The sequence below is a fragment of the Topomyia yanbarensis genome, chromosome 2 (genome assembly GCF_030247195.1).
Source record: "Topomyia yanbarensis strain Yona2022 chromosome 2, ASM3024719v1, whole genome shotgun sequence".
NCBI lineage: Eukaryota > Metazoa > Arthropoda > Insecta > Diptera > Culicidae > Topomyia > Topomyia yanbarensis.
Window position 1 is genome coordinate 220876436 of NC_080671.1, and position 21065 is coordinate 220897500.

At 35.0% G+C, this 21065-nt stretch overlaps 1 protein-coding gene across 4 annotated transcripts in view; it reads left to right on the forward strand.

Moving 5' to 3' along the window:
* The window catches only part of LOC131682921 (putative fatty acyl-CoA reductase CG5065), an 833091-nt gene that overhangs the window by 267630 nt on the left and 544396 nt on the right, over window positions 1-21065 (forward strand). Inside the window, exon 3 of one of the 4 annotated variants that reach the window (XM_058964734.1) lies at window positions 10876-11158. The exons of the other annotated variants lie outside the window; for them this stretch is intronic. Within the exon in view, the coding sequence (XP_058820717.1) occupies window positions 10937-11158 (222 nt within the window). The 5' untranslated portion in view covers window positions 10876-10936. The remainder of the gene's footprint in view (window positions 1-10875; window positions 11159-21065) is intronic. 4 annotated transcript variants of the gene reach the window in all.

Sequence of the window (21065 nt, forward strand, 5' to 3'; positions counted from 1 at the left end):
TGGGAAAAGCCATCGCTTGGGCAGAGTTTTTTTTTAGAAAAACCATTTAATTCCTACCATTACAAAGAGAGTGGAAAAATACGCAGCTCGGCATATGGCCACCGACATTCATTCTTTGTATGTGTAAGTAGTATCGCTACCGTTTTGACGCTTGCCGTCGGCTTTGATACACTATGTTGTAGTAGCTGTGTTGTTTTCAACAGACGATTGGCAGGCCGACTCTCTTACCCGTCCTTCTGACGTAACACACGGCGGTGACATGAGACACCGTGTCGAAGTGAAAGTTTGTTGCGGTGCCGGTTTCGCGGAAACTTACTTGTTTAGGTATGTTGGATGGGAATACAACGTATTGCTGGTGCGATTCGTTAGATGGCTTTACCGAGCACCGGCGCATTTAAGATGATGAAGGATGAGCATAGATCTTGAGATGTTGATTCCATGATAAGGATTTTTTATTTACCTTTCGTTGTGGGCAACCTTTTAATGTGTGCCCCGCAAAATATGATAGAGAAATTGTACGTTTTGCTGCGTGTTGGTTCTCAGCAACCATATCACAATGGCACAATGTTCTATTCAAATGATATGGTACCTAGCGGAGCAATTGTATGTTTTGCTGTTTGGTGGTTCTTAGCAACCATGTCGCCAATGCCACAAAGTTCTACTAAAATGCTATGGTACCTATCGATGATTTTTGCCTACGAATGGCTCCAAGCGGCTTTAAGGTGTCAGCCCCGGAAGAATTTGATAGAGCGCTTGTACGATTTGCTGTTTGGTGGTTCTCCGCAATCATGTCGCAAATGCCACAATGGTTTATTCAATGCTATGATATGATACATAGCGACGATTTTCACCTACGGATGGCTCCGAGCGGCTTTAACGTGTCAGCCCCGGAAGAATTTGATAGAGCAATTGTACGATTTGCTGTTTGGTGGTTCTCCGCAACCATGTCGCAAATGCCATAATGTTCTATTCTATTTGATAGAGCAATTGTACGATTTGCTTTTCGGTGGCTCTCAGCGGGGCCACCGAGAGGGGGGGGGGGGGCGGGGAGTTTTACCCCGGGCCCGGAGTTCTGAAGGGGGCCCGGATTTTTAACAGAGACTAAAATTTTGACAAATACTTTTTCGACAAAAATTTATTTGAGCATGCAACTAACTGCAATTCAATATCTAGTGTATGAGGTAACTAGAATAGTGAAAATTCTAAACTACTGCATATTTGATACCAACTATGTTTATACAAACCTAATTCTCACGTCGAAACAAGACCAGACTCGAGCAGGCATAGCAGAATTTGTACATCGAATGCCATGTACGCAGCTCACCTGGGTTCGAATCCCAACCTCGCACACAGGAATAGAGATTTTTTATAGGAAAATTCCTAGCCAGAAAGATGAAGCGAATGACCTTAAGATTAAAATGCCTATAATCGAAACAAAAATATTTGAGGGCTCAATTGGTCAAATGAGTCATCAAAAGCTCTTGATATATTAAAATAATTCTAGATTAATCTAAAAAACAAAATCAAAATTTAATTTAACAAAAATATGATCAGACTTGTAAGTGTTAAACAATTAAATGGTCTGATTAGAAGTCATGAAGTTGTCTTCTAATTTCTCCAATATGAAATCGATTTTTTTTATTTAAAATTCAAAAGAATTTCCTATCTTCGAAAGTGCTGGACTAGTATCGAAAGTAATAATTGAAAGAAAAACGCTTTTAATCCACCTAACAGTGTGATGAGACATTTCTTATAACTCTTATCACTCTCTTCGGATCATTTGAGAACATTTAGAGCTTGATGCTTCGCGATGTTTTTGATAACACATACTACATGGGATAGTGGCAGGACTCAGAGAATCGCTCAAATCAGCATAGGACAACATCAGTGCTAGAAATCTCAAACCAAATCAATGGGAAAGTGAAAAAATGGCCCATAAAATAGACATACCAACGAATTATTGTTAATGCTCTGTTAATAAAATATCTAAATTGTGGTGGGAAACTGAATTTTCCTAGAGGGGTTATATATTGTACTTAGCCAAAAAAATTGAAATTTTTTTTTAATCGATTTGAAGTTTATACTTTACTCAAATTTCCAACGCGACTGAGAACTAAGAAATCTACGCTTTTTCTTGAAAAGGGCGATACTAGCAGTGATACTATTCAATGAAAATCAACAGTGAATATTTCCATACTTGGTTTTATTTCCTATTCAGGAGCTATTGTGTTTTTTTACATACTAGATTGCATGATTCAGTGATCGAAACCTAAAACTTCATAAAGTATTTGAAATTATTAAATTAAAATTTGTTTTTGCTATTCAAATTGACAAAATGATAGTATCGCCCCTTTGGCGATTGTTTACTTTTTCAGTCCCACCTGTCAGCATTGAAGTATCGCCCTCACGTTTTTTACAATAACTAACGTTTTACACCACCGATTTCGTCCGGGTTTTTTCAATAGCGATCATTGTTACTATTTACAGCTGGTATCAGCTTAATAATCCTAAAAAATACCAAAAAAACAGTTTCGCCTCTAAACTGCTAGCAAAAAAGTACCGTAAACCGGGGGGACTTTGATCATCGGGGTGACTTTGATCACTCGAAACTTTTTTCGTAGATCGCTTGTTAAACCAGAATAGTCTACCGAAACATTTTCATTTAAAATGATTTTTACTCTAAACTTATAAAATACTGATTTGTTATACTTTTTGAGTATATTGTTCGGTTTTTGGGTACAAAAACTACAAAAAACCGAAATTTGACTTTACCTTATTTTTACGAAGCTTCGTAAAGTGTCTATTTCTTATAAAACAAATAAATCTCAGATTTGAGCAAGAGTAATAAATTACAAGCGAGTTTTTATTTTTCTTTAGAGTGGGATGTGTCAAATATATTTTTAAGAGTTTGCTTATTTTAAATACATTTTTTTGTGAAACTAGTCGGCAATTATTTCAAGCTAAAATTCGCAATATTTTTTATTGTCTAACAGTCCAACGTGTTAAAATGGATGAAACTTTTTGTACAGCACTGAAATAAAACAATTTAAGCAGTTTTAAAGGTTTTCAGAATCTTTTATTCTAGTTGGACACAAATTATACGATTTTTGGTTACTCGAATTTTACAGTATATTGAAATACTTTGTATAATACTAATTAACATCTATTTAACAATGAGTATCTTCCAGAATTAGTTTAAACAAACATTTGAATGAAAAACATTGACATCAATAACTTTATGTGAGTGAACATGCAGGTTATCAAAGTCACCCCGGAATACGAAAACGGACTTCAACTTGAAATCATTTTTGAGGAAATAGCTGGAAGCGAAGAATTTTAGGTAAAACCATCCAATATTGTTCTCCGTACATCAGTACATGGTTTAAAAATGTTAAACTTGAAAGAAATGTATTGCGTCTAAAAATGTGTAATGATTACTTCGAAAAGTGATCAATGTCACCCCGGTTTACGGTATCGCCCTGTTTGTTTGCATGGAGTGTGGAGGGCGAAACTTTAAATAAACAAACAAAAATACAGTTTCGCCCGTTGTATTTTTTGATGTAGTTTAAGAAAGCAATATCGTAGAATCAAAACTTTTAGGTTAATTTGTTGCGTTTCAAAGCCCTCATTCGAATGTATGAAAAAAGCCTTATGTTTACATTTGTAAGTATCGCCCTTTTCACAAAAAAGCGTTGAAATGAAATCGCAGCTCCTGATATCACGCTATCTCTGAAGTGCATGCGTGCATAGTTCCAAATTTTACTTCGACATCGACTTTTTTCTAAAGGTGACTTCCCACTAGTATCCTTGATTTGAATTATTGTCCTTATCCTAATGCAAAAGAACAAATAAAAACCTCTCGAAAACGAACCGTTTGGGAAAATCATCATCATTACTGGAATTTTCATTTTCACGAAACTTTTCGATAACCTTCCGTGCTCTGAAAATCTAGCGAAAACGTCTTAGGGCACCAGCGGGTCTAATTCAGAGCTATCTGCGCGGCGAGTTAAATCTGTAAAGAATACTAAAAATTAATTTCTATTCCATAATTTTCAGTTCAGCAATTCGAGAGATCGTGCTCACCGCAAGCCATGAAAAATAGACTACGTTGTGAAGCGATGGTCACTATTTATTATCACGGTTAAATAAAAAATAAAACTATTAAAAAAAATTCAAATAGTTTATAATTTTCACAAACTTATTAGGAAAAATTGCTTTCGTAATATTGTGTAGGAAAAAAACTGAAAATTTCAATATTTTCTCTATCTGCAACATATAAACCCTTAAGTATACCGATTAATTGGTATACGAATTGGAATAGGTTCGCCAAATTTTGGAAGAAGTCTATAGTCCCTTGAAAACTACCTAAAAATTGTAGTTCGATGCAATAAAAATCTCCAAAAATGAAATGTACCTATTAATGTGAAACACAGTGAATAATACATACAATAAAGACCCATGTTTATCAGTCTCATGGTGTATTTTAGGCTGACAAAATGGGGACATTGACTAAATCGGGCAAAAATCTTTATAATAAACTGAAGCTGTTAAAATGTTCTTCCCGTCCCTTGATGTGGTCTGATAACTATTTCTGATTATGATGAACTTTTTTATTTTTGCATATTTCCATCTTTACTCGAATTCAGTCTTGTTCGTCTGCTAGAGCCCATCAAACATGTGTTCATATTTGGTTGATAAAATCGGGGTTTCAATGTATTATAATAGATATTCAGCATTCGAAGAAGTTTTTTGTGAACGAGTGTAGAACGACTTTGTTTCTACTTACTTGAAATCAGCGGCGTAGCCAGAAATTCGGTTTGGTGGGGGCTTGGTGAAAATCGATCTTACTGTCCAAATGGCATAATTTCGAAACCATAATTTTTGAAGTTATAAAATTATGCAGAATTATTTTTCAGAAAATAGTAACAGATTTTGTGCCTTTAGCGAATTTGTTGAGTCTTTATTGTAGTCATGAATGTTAACCTGAGGAAATTCACCATAAATACTTCTTGGAAGATATACCGTCAGAATTATTTTATCAAATGATGCGCTGTTTAACGTTTGTAAAACTCATCGAAAATACTAAACCTCCGAAATTGGCGGTTTCAGAATGATGCTACCTTGACCTTATATTACCGTTTTTGAGCATTTGACCTATACATATAATTGGCCATACAACAAAAATCAAATGCTCATCAAAATCGATCAGGACCTGCTAGAGTCGAATGGAAATCGTCATTTTTCATTAATTTCTCTCTACATTCGTAAAGTGTTATCCTCGTTATTAATCATGTTATGTTTTCGTCTCAACTCGACGCATTCCCAAAATAAAAACCTGTTTTAATCCACCTAGTGGTGCAATTGTGCTTTTCTCATTTGTCCAGACTACGACTCCATGGCTGGTTATGTTCAATACAATGATGGAAATGATATTACATGTTCAGTACGATTTGCACATACATACAATGGATCGACAGCCACGATCTTGAGATACTATGTGATACTGAAACATCATTTGAAACCAGCGGCGGATCATAGGAAAGATCCGGGTCCTGCCGAAATTTTTTTTTTTCGAAAAGACCTTTATTACAGTACATCTCTACAAAAGCGAGCTCAATTTAAAAAGAAATCTGAGGATTATGATTGATTACAGAACTCTGGAATTTTCTATTGGAATGTTTTCAGGCAGGAATTTGATATTGATGCTATTAGACAACTGTGAAATCAAGACCAATAGATCAGTTACACATCAGGACCCCATTTCGACAATTTATCAAAAGTCCTCATGATGTTTACAACAACAGGTTATCAATCTACGGATAAGATAATTGTTATTGTAATATTGAATTAAATCAGTCTGCATCAATAAATTTTCAACTTCAATCCAATTTTTTTTGGGTGTGGTGGGGGGGGGGGGGGTTATGGTGTTAAACCCCAAAACCTTCTCTTGGCTACCCGAGCAAATGAAAAGCCCATAATACCCCCAAGCTCATGGGGTTTGACATGGGTGTTTGAAATGGGTTCAACTCATGAAAACACCATCACCATGGTCCGGTAGATCCCATTTTAAATACCATATGTTGGTGTATTTATGGGTTATTGAGACCATTTTATGGTGTCTTGATGGTTGTGAATTTTGGTACGGACCATATTTAAGGTCTTTTCAAGGGGCTATGTGGTGTTTGAAACTATGAGTATTTGCTCGGGTACGCCGTTGCTAGGAGCTATTTATTTCGTTTTTCATTTTCCGATATGTTTCAGATCGATCCGATGGTTATAAGTTAGAAAAATTGCAGTCAGAAGGTTCGTACAAATGAAAATTTTTGCACTGATAAGCCATCAAGTTCCTTCCAGATAACTTGGAAGTGTTCGGTGATTATTTCTAGCGGTTGTAGATAGAAAAATGAAATGCAAAATTCGTTTTATCGAATAACAGAATAATTCATGTTTTTATAGGATTATGAATGTTTTCGAAACCAGCTTAGTGTAAAATCCAACCATAAACCTTATTTGAAATTTGATGCATGTTTCTCAATTTTTTTCCATTTTTTCATTTTCACATGATTTTTTTTATTTTGTTTATTTCATTGATCTATTTTTTCAAGATGTGGATTTCATTTGTATTTCTACAATTTTAAAATTCTGCCTTTTTTATCTCTTTCCATACTTTAATTTTATTCATCTTTTCGCATTCCTTGCTTTGGCTTTTTTACATTTCTTATAAAAGAAATGTATAGAATTCGCTCAAACTTTCAAGATTTTTTCCGAGGCCCGGAGGGCCGAGTCTTATATACCAATCGACTCAGCTCGACGATTTGGGACAATGTCTGTGTGTGTGTCTGTGTGTGTGTATGTAACGGACAAATTCTCATTCGTGTTTCTCAGCAATGGCTGAACTGATCTTATCCAAACCAATTTTAAATGAAAGAACTAAAAACAGTACACCCAAAACGTACCCGGTAAGATTCGCTTACATTAATGCAATAAATACGAGCGAAAATTGCAAGCGTTCTGGTAATGTGCGAAAATTGCAAGAAGCTTCCTTGCATGCAATGCAAGAAACAGAAAAACCGAATTTTGCCTATGTATTAGCGATGTATCTGTATTGGTGACCAATATGCGTAAGAAAAAAAGACTGTTGGCATTGAAAAATGTACCCCGCACAAACAGATCGCTAAGCAATACTTCATCCACCCAACCATACTACCAGATAGTAATAAGTGGATAAAAGTCATATATAAACAGATGATTTCACGATTAATGAAAAAAGTAAAACACGCAGCCAGATTTGAACTTAGGTCCTTGCGCATCATAGCGCTAACTATAAGCACTGATCTGTTCTTACACATAAAAACAGGACGTTAAAACTCGTACAGTTGTCACATTCGCAATTTGATGCCGTCTCGTGTGTAATGAATAAACCACAAAACTGCGTTTGATGATGTTGGTGAGGAATGAATAAAAAGTAGACGGAAAATAAAAACTCGCCGTGCGTTGCTATACCAACCAGCATAGGCATGTAAATGTGGTGGTAATCCTTTGACAGTGTGTTGAAGAAACGTATGTACGTATAGCGAGAGATGAAGTGATTTTATATGCTTGCAACAATTGCAAGCGGCTTTAACTGCAAAATTGCAAGCGATGCTAACATTATTTGCAAGTGATTGTCGCTTGCAATCATTGCAAGAGATTTTTGTTTTGGGTGTATGAACGCTATTAATTTGTTTTTGATTCTGATGTTTAGTTTTCAAGATATGAATGTTTGAATGCGTAAAAATGGCGTTTTTTGCAGTTTTTTTGGATTATCTGCCGAAATTGACAATATAGATTAACAATTTTAGACAGCTTTAACGAATACCTTTCGAACAAGCTATAGATTGTTGAAATCGGACTATTATCAAAAGAGATATTTAACATTAAATGCGGACGAAAGATTTTTATCATTTCCCATTGCCAGAAATATGACCAAAAACATGTAATCTATTATTAACGCCAAAACGGCTTATTTTAGGTCAATAGTATCTTCGGAGAATTTAATGGAGGCAATATGCCCTTTCTTTTGGTATAGTGCTTTTGCTGATTAATCTCCCTATGAGTGAGATATTTTCATAAATTTTCTTGGAAGTGATTAAATAAGTGATAATGATGCCTTCAGCAAATTTGTAGCTCTTACTTTTGCGAATAACTTTACTGAAGACTTCAAATATCTATTTTGAATACTTTGAAAGTTATGGCTTGTGGTTTGTGGATTACCTTTTGTCGCCTATTTATTGTTCAATATAGTAATAATCCATTGAAATAAGCCAAACATCATTACGATAAAACGAATTTTGTATTTCATTTTTCTGACTACAACCGCTAGAAATAATCACCGAACACTTCCAAGTTGTCTGGAAGGAACTTGATAACTTATCAGTGCAAAAATGTTCATTTGTGCGAACCTTCTGACTGCAATTTTTCTAACTTATAACCATCGGATCGATCTGAAACATATCGGAACATGAAAAGCGAAATAAATAATTCCAAGCAACGGCGTAGCCAAGAGAAGGTTTTGGGGTTTAACACCATAAACCCCCCTCCCCCCCATACCACAACCAAAAAAATAATGGATTGAAGTTGAAAATTTATTGATGCAGACTGATTTCATTCAATATTACAATAACAATTATCTGATCCGTAGATTGATAACCTGTTGTTGTAAACATCATGAGGACTTTTGATAAATTGTCGGAATGGGGTCCTGATATGTAATTGATCTATTGGTCTTGATTTCACAGTTGTCTAATAGCATCAATATCAAATTCCTGCCTGAAAACATTCCAATAGAAAATTCCAGAGTTCTGTAATCAATCCTAATCCTCAGATTTATTTTCAAATTGAGCTCGTTTTTGTAGAAATGTACTGTAATAAGGCACGGTGTATTTATTAAAACAATTTTATGCAAAAAAAATTCAGCATCTCTGAAACTTCGGAATATGAAAGAATGGGCTTTCTCTTTTCATTTGAAACTAAGATCAAAATAATCCGTCGGGGGGTCCAGAGCAACTTTTTTTTTTGAAGTTTTTTTCGTAACAATATAAGTTTTACTACTGGAGCTAGTTCATATTTCTTTATACATTCGAACAACACTAAAAGTGAGAATTGTATAGAAAATATAATTGTCTACAAGTTTGTGGACCACTAAAAATTGACCTGAAACCATCCGGAAAAGTTGTTTAAGATTTCAACAAAGTTTTATCTAAGATAGTTTCACACGAGGCCTAGTGGTTTGGAAATATGTTTTCTCGCACTTATTATATTACAAAAAAAAATAATTGGGTTTAGTGGCATAAAAATATTAGACGGGATTCATTACGTTGACAATTCTAATTGAACTTCTGAAAATTAGGATGTTTGACAGAGTTAGAAAACTATTTGTGCTTTTGGTTTGTAATCTTTCCCGATAGGTTCGAAGGGACTACCATTCATCGGATGGTATTGCTTGCTTACAAGGGTTTGCTTATATTTATGTTTTGTTACACGGCTGTTTTAGAAAGGACCATACATCGTATAATTTAGGTTATGATCGCTTAAGTCAGTTATTATAATTCCGTTCAAGACGAAATGTTGGGACACACCGTTTCTAGTTTAACGCAAACCACAGCAGTAACTGTCAAAATTAGTGGCTAGTGTGAAATGATTTTCTCCGCAAAGCATATTGTGGCAGATGGATTTTACGGCCATTTCCTATCAATTATGCGAGATATCGTGTTTAAATTGATCCTAGATTATACGATATGTATTCCTTTTGAAAACAAAATATGATTTGAGTACAACAATAACCTTATATACATAAAAGTCCTAGAATATATCCCAAAAAAAATTATCTTGATCCAAAAACTCAAAGTTTTTTGTTCACTGTTTGTCACATTGAGTTAATTTTGAAAATGGATAATCAGCGTTTTGAACCAAGCGTTGCAATGAAATCCGCGAAATATTGCAATGGTGCGTTAAAAGTTTCATTGAGTTTGTTCAAATATAAAGGACAAGTCAATTTTATACGAAGATGCTAACAGAGTAGGAGATTCATGTAAGAATAGTTATCAGTCATCCCTGAGAACAATCGAAAAAATGAAAAAGATGGCATACATAATTGAAAAGGCTGTTTCTGCGGGAGGAATCACTTACCATCATGAAAAAGAATATTAATATCATACTAGTTTGGTCTACACTTATCTAAAACTTCTCATCCCAAAAATATGAATGGTGCCCTGTAGCAGGGAATTATAATTTTCAGCTAAAAGATGACTTTCCAAGCTTTCAAATTCCGCTGAATTCACTATTGAACTAAACACAACTGTTTGGCAATTAAAAAAAGTGCTTGTGAATTAACAAACCACTAGGTCTTCTGTGAAACTAACTTAGACTTCGTTAAAATATTAAACTACTTTTCGGGATAATTTCAAATCGGTTTTTAGTTGGTAACAAAGTTGTAGACAATTAAATAATCTATCAGATTCTCACTTTTAGTGTTGTTCGAATGTCTAAAACACCATCTAGGGGCAGAAATATGAACTAGTTCCATTGTAAAATCTATGTTTTCACGAAAAAAAAACTTCAAAAAAAAAAGTTGCTCTAGACCCCCCGACGGATTATTTTGATTTTGGTTTCAAATGAAAGGGGAAAGCCCATTCTTTCATATCCTGAAGTTTCAGAGATGCTGAATTTTTTTGCATAAAGTTGTTAAAAAAAAAGACACCGTGAAGGGTCTTTATTTAATAGGAAGCGAAGTTGAAATTGATTTAATGTATATGAAACATAGAACTGCTCAACAAAAAAAATGCATAACTTTCAACATTTACAAATAATGTTTTTGCCTTTCTCATTCATTTTCAGAGCACTGTGCACCCAGTGCATTAACGCAAGTGACGGAAGGTTATCGAAAAGTTTCGTGAAAATGAAAATTCCAGTAATGATGATGATTTTCCCAAACGGTTCGGCATTAGGATTAGCGACAATAATTCAAATCAAGGATACTACTGGGAAGTCACCTTTAGAAAAAAGTCGATGTCGAAGTAAAATTTGGAACTATGCACGCATGCACTTCAGAGATAGCGTGATATCAGGAGCTGCGATTTCATTTCAACGCTTTTTTGTGAAAAGGGCGATACTTAAAAATGTAAACATAAGGCTTTTTTCATACATGCGAATGAGGGCTTTGAAACGCAACAAATTAACCTAAAAATTTGGATTCTACGATATTGCTTTCTTAAACTACAGCAAAAAATACAACGGGCGAAACCAAGGATGCAAAATGCCTACGTTTTCCACGGCTGTAATTTTTCTGCCTACATTCTCATTTCTCTCTCGATGCTGCTGTCATTCGCTAGTGCAGGACGCCCAGCGCTGTACGGCTGCCTGTGTGCAAAGCAGTAACATGACAAAAAACTACTGTCCCCAGTACAGCCACCAGACGCGAGCGGTACAGCTTCTCTTTCCTTATTTTACATTTTTTAATATTTTCATTCTTTTTAATATTTTTATTCAAAAATGACTACAATGAATGCGGCTCATTTATGCCATGGCCGGCATCAACGCTTTCGTGTGCGGGCCTCTCCCTTTGACTATGCAGAGAAAAATGTACAAAGCGAGAGAACAAACTTTACTACGCCACACTCTCACCGAGCAGTCGGAGTACAGCAGCAAAACAAAAATGTATTCTACTGCTGTACGACAAAATGTACTCGCTTTGGCTACCGTTCTGGCAAGAGCTGTAGTGATGCGTCGCTGTAGCGGGCTGTACGGCTTGTGCAAATGTAAATATATCGAAAAAAAAATGTAGTTTATCGGTACCGTTGGCATCCCTGGGCGAAACTGTATTTTGTTTGTTTATTTAAAGTTTCGCCCTCCACGCTCCATGCAAACAGGGCGAAACTTTTTTGCTGGCAGTTTAGAGGCGAAACTGTTTTTTTTTCGTATTTTTTAGGATTATTAAGCTGATACCAGCTGTAAATAGTAACAATGATCGCTAGTGAAAAAACCCGGACGAAATCGGTGGTGTAAAACGTTAGTTATTGTAAAAAAACGTAAGGGCGATACTTCAATGCTGATAGGTGGGACCGAAAAAGTAAACAATCGTCAAAGGGGCGATACTATCATTTTGTCAATTTGAATAGCAAAAACAAATTTTAATTTAATAATTTCAAATACTTTATGAAGTTTTGGGTTTCGATCACTGAATCATGCAATCTAGGAAATAATGGAAATATTCACTGTAGATTTTCTTTGAATGGTATCACTGCTAGTATCGCCCTTTTCAAGAAAAAGCGTAGATTTCTTAGTCGCGTTGGGAATTTGAGTAAAGTATAAACTTCAAATCGATTAAAAAAAAATCGTTTTTTTTGGCTCAGTACAATATATAACCCCTCTAGGAAAATTCAGTTTTCCCACCACAATGCACTGATTGAGGAATTTAGATATTTTATTAACAGAGCATTACCAATTATTCGTTTGTATGTCTATTTTATGGGCCAATTTTTTGCTTTCCCATTGATTTGGTTTGAGATTTCTAGCACTGATGTTGTCCTATGCTGATTTGAGTGCTTCTCTGAGTCCTGCCACTATCCCATGTAGTATGTGTTATCAAAAACATCGCGAAGCATCAAGCTCTAAATGTTTTCAAACGATATAATATCCGAAGAGAGTGGTAAGAGTTATAAGAAATGTCTCATCACACTGTTAGGTGGATTAAAAGCGTTTTTTCTATTGCTATCACTGTCACTTACTTTTATTTATAGTTTTTTCTCTGTTATTTCATTTTATTCGCAATTTTTCAACGAAATTCTGCTTCATTTATTTAATTTTTCTTATTGTTTCATATTTTAATACCCTGCTTTTTATTTGTTTCTTTCGTCATTCCATCTAGTTTTCGAAAGTTATCTATTTACTACATTTATTCTTATCATAGCCTTTTTCTATTTCCTTTTTGTCATATTTTTTGCATTTCCAAAAGCAATTTCACTTATTTAAATTCATTCTAATTTTGTCTTATTGTTTAATTTTTTACCTTGCTCGTATTTTCTTCCTTATTTTCTAGCTTTTAGCATTCCGTTTTTCGTAGTTTTATTTTTTTCCATTGTTCATTTAACATAGTTTTATTTATTTTATACACATTTTCCTTAATTCCTTTAATTCGTTATTGTTATTTCTTCATTGTTTCCATTTAACCTATTTTGAAAGCACTTCTTCGGTTGACCATTTTCCTATACGTTTACTTTGAATTTTTTTCATTTTTTTCAAATTGCATTTCTAGTGTTTTTTCTATTCTTTAAACAATTTAATCCACTTTATTCATTTTCTTCGTGTTAATTTCTTCATTTTGTGTGTTTCTATAGAATATGAGTTGGCTTTTTTCTACTATTTTTTGTTTTCCATTTGGTCTGTTTGCTCCGTTTTTGTTCAATACTTTCAATTTTCTTTACTATTTCATCTTTTCATCATTCCAATTTTCCTGTTTTTCAAAATTCTCCGGTTGGTCAATTTTTTAAAATTTTTCTATGTTTATTTTATTCTTGTTTTTTATATATACTCCTCTAATTTTATGCATTCTTAACGTGTTATTTACTTTTTCTATTGCTTTAAATATGTCTTGTTTTTAATGTTAAATAAGTTTTATTATTCTTGATTTATCGAGTTTTTCAGCTTTATGCATTTTTCAAATTATGGTCTGTATTCATTTTAGTAGTTTTTTTTATTTTCAATGATTCTTAAATTTTTTCCTACTTTCCTACCGTATTTTTATTATTTTAACCACTTGTTCAATAATGTTCGACTTCTTTGATGTTTGCATTATGTTTTCCTAGTTTCCTGTTTTCTTTTTATTGGTTCTGTTTTGGTTTTTAGTTTTGTTTATTTGGTTGATTTTGTTGTTTTTAGCTTTTTTTGTACATTCTTTTAATATTTAGTTTTACTATTGTTTATTTATTTGTTTTGCCGTTGATCGCCGTTTAGATAATATTTTCAATTTTTGTAACCACTACATTTTTAATCTTTCTCCTTACTTTTAAAAATACTATTGACAAAAATGGCGCATTTCAAAGTCACCAAAACTGTCGAAGAGGTATTAAAAAACTCCAAAAATATGAAAACTCTACGTTTTTTCCTTCATTGGCACTAACTGGACATAAATATAAAATATAAAATTTGAGTGTACTATATATAATATCAGTGAACGCAAATGGATTTCAAACATTAACTTTTTGCCTTTCTCAATAGAAAGGTATTGCAATTGCTCTGAAAACCGACTTTTTAACGGAGGCCCGGAGGGCCGAGTGACATATACAATTCGATTCAGTTCGTCGAGTTCGGCAAATGTCTGTGTGTGTATGTATGTGTGTGTATGTGCGTCTGTGTGTGTATGTGACCAAAATGTCACTCATTTTTCTCAGAGATGGCTGAACCGATTTTGACAAACTTAGTCTCAAATGAAAGATACAACGATGGATCCGACTTCCGGTTCCGGAATTACAGGGTGGTGAGCACGATCACGTAGAAAATGTCGATTTTAATAAATTCTGCCATGAATGTATAAAGGTGAAAATTTTTCCAAAATATGACCAAAACTGCTTCGATTTGTAGTATTAGGTCACTAACATCCATTCAAAGTCTTTTTGGACACATTGGCCACCATCATCGGTTCTGGAAGCCCCGGCGGAAGTATCCAAATTCAGAATAACAGTCACATCGGTTTCTCGGAGATGGCTAGACCAATTCTACCAAACTTATTCTCAAATGAAAGGTGTTGCACCCCCGTAAATGGCTTTTTAATTTCGTCCCGATCCGACTTTCGGTTCCGGAGTTACAGGTTGTGGCGTGCGATCACATAGCAAATTGCGATTCAAACCGATACTCCGATGAAAGCAAAAAGGGTAAAAATTTCGATAAAATGTCTCTCAAACAACTTAGATTTGCTGTTCTAGGTCACCGACGGCCAACCAAACTTTCGTTGACTACATTGACCACCATAGACGGTTCCGGAAGTGCCCGGGAAAAGCGGCCATCTTTCAAATTTGACGAACTCACATCAGTTTCCCGGAAATGGTTAAGCCGATTTTCACAAACTTAGCCCAAATGATAGCTATAATATCACTACAAATGTCTATAAAATTTCGTGCGGATCGCTTATATGGGTCCGGAAATATAGACTAAACCGTCCGGTCACATATGAAATTCCCGTATGAGCCGGAACTCAATTTTTTTTTTCAAAGGGGGGACCCCATGAAATTTCAGAAATTGAATTCGTATTTTTGATGCCAAATATCTTTAAAATGCATGAAACGTCGAGATTTTATGTTATCTCGAATTTTTTTTTATAAAAATCGACTTTTTGGACTTTCGCACCTTTTTTCAGTTCAATATTACCGTCGCTGTGTTTTTTTTTTGCAAAATTTTAGAACTCGAATAATGATTTCTCTTCTTGTATATTTGTCATGTCATGTATAATAATAAAATATAATATATGCATTTGAAAGCTTTTAATGAATATAAACAACGCAAACATTCTCGTGTTCATGATTGAGAAAGGCACAATTGCACCGCTAGGTGGATTAAAACAGGTTTTTGTACTCAGGCAAAACACAGTGGTGAGGGCCCGTACGTTAGGCCCCCCCGGGCCCGCATTTTCTCTCTGCGGCCCTGGACAAAGGTGCTAATAAATCCTACTTCAACCCAGAACATGTCAAGTCAGCAAAAAAGGTCGAAAGCCCTGCATTAGTAACAAATAAAAATGGAAAATTTCTGATCAAACAGGTGGTCAATGCCAACCTATTATCAGAATCATTCAACGAAAAATTACCATATTACGTTTTCAAATTCCACTCTTTCTTCAATGGCCTCATAGGCTACGAAAATTTGTCAGCAATGAATGCATTAATACATACCAAAGCAAACCAACTGATAATAGGAAAGAAAAACTATCCATTATCGAAATATTTTCCCACATCTTTTAATTCACATAACACTAAGGAAAATCTAGTTAAAGTATGTACTACCGCTAACGGTACATTCTTAATTGACAAAGAAATAAACATTAATTGCGGTGTAACTCTAAAAGCTGGAGTATATGAAGCAAAAGACAACGAAGCCATAGTTCATTTGGCATTTAGTAAGCCGGCCATGGAGTACAATTTAACCCCTGTTCGAAACGATGATTTCATCCTGGAACAAAATAACCAATCAAATTTCAAATTGAACTTCCCTTCCGAACATCTAAATGATGAGGAAGTAAAGCTCCTAGCTAAAACTCTAAAACCATTCAAAAGTGTCTTTTTAAGCGATAATGAAAAACTCAGTTTCACACACGATGTGAAACACAGCATTGAAACAACCGCCGAAAAGCCAATCCACCAAAAAACATATAAATACCCACACCATCTCCGAGAAGTTTCGGCTCAAATTGGCAAATTATTAGATACGGGCATTATCCAGGAATCCTCACCTCAGTGGACTTCACCCATTTGGGTGAGGAGTGAAGAAATCCGACAATTCTGGTAAAAGAAAATACCGAATTGTCGTGGATTACAGAAAATAAAACGAAAAAACGCCAGTTGACAGATATCCGATACCCGAAATAAGCGAAATTTTAGATAGATTGGGAAAATCGCAATATTTTTCAGTTTTGGATTTGGCAAGTGGATTTCATCAGATTGAGGTGGACCCTAAGGACATTCCGAAAACTGCTTTCAACGTCGATCATGGAAAATATGAGTTCGTTCGTATGCCTTTAGGGCTGAAGAACGCACCCGCTAGCTTTCAAAGACTAATGGATTCGGTCTCAAGAAAGCATCTTGGAGTGAGATGTTTTGTGTGTATGGATGACATAATCATCTTCTCTACTTCGTTACAGTCGCACTTAGATGATATCGCAAAAGTTCTTAAAACATTGCAAGAAGCAAATTTAAAGATCCAATGTGATAAATCAGAATTTTTGAGGAAGGAAGTCGAATTCCTCGGATACGTCGTAACAACCGAAGGAGTCCGACCCAACCCTCGCAAAATAGAAGCTGTAAAGAACTGGCCGCTTACGAGAACTCCGAAAGAATTAAAATCATTCTTGGGTACAGTCAGTTATTACAGACGATTCCCAAGCAACCAGAAGTTCGGATAATACTTAAAAAGCACACTTTAAAGTTCACATAAACTTTTCATAGCGAACTTTCCAGCTGCTTTAGCTTTAATGGAACTTGAAAGCTGCTTAAGCCGTTATTAGAACACAAAACGTATTGTAAAATTACTTAAAACGAGAAGCTTGTGCAGCTCTCTTATACGAACTTTTGATTGCCTGGGTTCATACTAGGGGCAGATCACTTGTGATGCATTTTTAAAAATCAGCGAAATTAAATGCATTTATTTCCATCAAAATAGAAATTCATAATGTATTTTGCGTTGCGTGCAATGTTTTTGCGTTGCCTACAATGTGGTTTGCGTTGCATGTAAGACGTCAAAACCCTACAGAAAAACTAGGCCTACATTTAATAAAACGTCGAACAAAGTGGATCAGCGTAGGACGCTTGTTAAACAAACTTTTCTGCGAGGGAGTGCCAAGCTGATGCAAAAATGAAAATTAAATGCATTTTTTTCTAATTTGATGCAAATTTGTTATACATTCTTAGAGTGATCTGCCCCTAGGTTCATACCATGTTTCGCGCACATTGCGAAACCACTAACTTCTAAACTCAGAGGCAACCCCAAATCCTTTGAAATGACACCGGAATTTGAACAAGCATTCGGAAAGCTAAAAGAAATCATGACTACAGATTTACTTTTAGTCTACCCCAATTTTGATCTACCCTTTATCTTAACTACAGATGCATTCAATGTTACCATTGGAGCTGTTTTACCTCAATCCATTGATGGAAAAGAACGACCGATAGCGTACCTTCCCAGAACTTTGTCGAGGGCTGAAGAAAATTATCATCATCAAAATTATCTCTACGTAACCTAATCCAAAATCATCGTTGGTTAATTCATATTCTCTCATGGGAACTGCTCGGCGTGAGTTGGACACCCACGCGTGCTCCAGTCACATTCGACTTGCAAATCCAGTCTTATCGTGTTCATCTCTTACTCTATGTTAAATGGGTGATAAGACAACTTTTGTTATGCTATGATACATAATTCCCGCCTACTTAAATTCGAAATATTTTAAAGGTGTAGAACGCCATTATTCAATTACATGTGAAGTAAACTCATTGGGTTTTTCATTAAAAAACCCCGGGGCGGTGGATTGGACTGGTGTTGCATTTTCTAGCAGAAGAGCAGGCCACTAGACGTGTTTCATTCCCACTTCTGCTAGAAAGTGTAAAACTAGTGTAATCCACCAATCCAGTGTTTTACATTTCTTATAAAAGAAATGTATAGAATTCGCTCAAACTTTCAAGATTTTTTCCGAGGCCCGGAGGGCCGAGTCTTATATACCAATCGACTCAGCTCGACGATTTGGGACAATGTCTGTGTGTGTGTGTCTGTGTGTGTGTGTGTGTGTGTGTATGTAACGGACAAATTCTCATTCGTGTTTCTCAGCAATGGCTGAACCGATCTTATCCAAACCAATTTTAAATGAAAGAACTAAAAAACAGTATGAACGCTATTAATTTGTTTTTGATTCTGATGTTTAGTTTCCAAGATATGAATGTTTGAATGCTTAAAAATGGCATTTTTTGCAGTTTTTTTTAATTATCTGTCGAAATTGACAATATAGATTAACAATTTATATGTTTTTCGACAGCTTCAACGAATACCTTTCGAACAAGCTATAGATTGTTAAAATCGGACTATTATCAAAAGAGATATTTAACATTAAATGCGGACGAAAGATTTTTTTCATTTCCCATTGCCAGAAATATGACCAAAAACATGTAATCTATTATTAACGCCAAAACGGCTTATTTTAGGTCAATAGTATCTTCGGAGAATATAATGGAGGCAATATGCCCTTTCTTTTGGTATTGTGCTTTTGCTGATTAATCCCCCTATGAGTGAGATATTTTCACAAATTTTCTTGGAAGTGATTATATCGAAATGATGCCTTCAGCAAATTTGTAGCTCTTACTTTTGCGAATAACTTTGCTAAAGACTTTAAATATCTATTTTGAATACTTTAAAAGTTATGGCTTGTTGTTTGTTGATTACTCTTTGTCGCCTATTTATTGTTCAATATAGTAATAATCCATTGAAATAAGCCAAACATTATTTCGATAAAACGAATTTTGTATTTCATTGTACTATCTACAACCGCTAGAAATAATCACCGAACACTTCCAAGTTGTCTGGAAGGAACTTGATAACTTATCAGTACAAAAATGTTCATTTGTGCGAACCTTCTGACTGCAATTTTTCTAACTTATGACCATCGGATCGATCTGAAACATATCGGAAAATGAAAAGCGAAGTAAATAACTCCAAGCAACGGCGTAGCCAAGAGAAGGTTTTGGGGTTTAACACCATACAACTCCCCCCCGCCACCACACAAAAAAGAATTGGATTGAAGTTTAAAATTTATTGATGCAGACTGATTTAATTCAATATTACAATAACAATTATCTGATCCGTAGATTGATTACCTGTTGTTGTAAACATCATGAGGACTTTTGATAAATTGTTGGAATGGGGTCCTGATATGTAACTGATCTATTGGTCTTGATTTCACAGTTGTCTGATAACATCAATATCGAATTCCTGCCTGAAAACATTCCAATAGAAAATTCCAGAGTTCTGTAATCAATCATAATCCTCAGATTTATTTTCAAATTGAGCTCGTTTTTGTAGCGATGTACTGTAATAAGGGTCTTTATTTAATAGTAAGTGAAGTTAAAATTGATTTAATGTCTATGAAACATAGAACTGCTCACCAAAAAAATGTATAACTTTCAACATTTGCTAAAAATGTTTTTGCCTTTTTCAAACACTCTAAAATTCGTCAATCTAATCCCGACCCGGAGGGCCAAGTGTCATATGCCAATCGACTCAGTTCGTCTAGATCGGAAAATGTCTGTGTGTGTATGTATGTGTGTATGTGGAAAAAATATGACCTCTGTTAATCAGAGAAGGCTGGATCGATTTGCACAAAGTTGGTCTCAAATGAAAGGTACAACCTTCCCATCGGCTGCAATTGAATTTTTTATTGACTGGACTTCCGGTTCCGGAGTTACGAGTTGAAGAGTGCAATTACACAGCAAATTCCCATATAAACTGAAAGGAAAAATTTTCAAGATCAAATTTGTATTTTTGATGCCAAATGAATTTAAAATGCATGAAACATTGAAATGTTTGACAAAAATTGACTTGTTTGGACTTTGGTACATTTTTGCCTTTCTCATATAGAAAGGTTATGCAATCACTCTAAAAATCGTCAATCATACCGGCCCGGAGGGAGTATGCAGTGAGGGGTTGCTACTTTAAAATTAAAACTAGTTCAAAAAATTTTAACAAGTCCGGCCGAACCCGGACCTCCCGGATCTTTTTCCATGATCCGCCGCTGGTTTCAAGCGATGTTTCAGTATCACATAGTATCTCAAGATCGTGGCTGTCGATCCATTGTATGTATGTGCATATCGTACTGAACATGTAATATTCATTTCCACCTTTGTATTGAACATAACCAGCCATGGAATCATAGTCTGGACAAATGAGACAAGCACAATTGCACCACTAGGTGGATTAAAACAGGTTTATATTTTTGGAATGCGTCGAGTTGAGACGAAAACGTAATATGATTAATAACGAGGATAACACTTTCCGAATGTAGAGAAATTTATGAAAAATGACGATTTCCATTCGACTCTAGCAGGTTCTGATCGATTTTGATGAGCATTTGATTTTTGTTTGTTGAGCATTTGATGTATGTATAGGTCAAATGTTCAAAAACAGTAATTTAAGGTCAAGATAACATCATTTTGAAACCGCCAATTTCGGAGGTTTAGTATCTTCGATGAGTTTTACAAACGTTAAACAGCGCATCATTTTATATAATAATTTTGGCGGTATATCGTCCAAGAAGTATGTATGGTGAATTTTATTCATGAACTCTG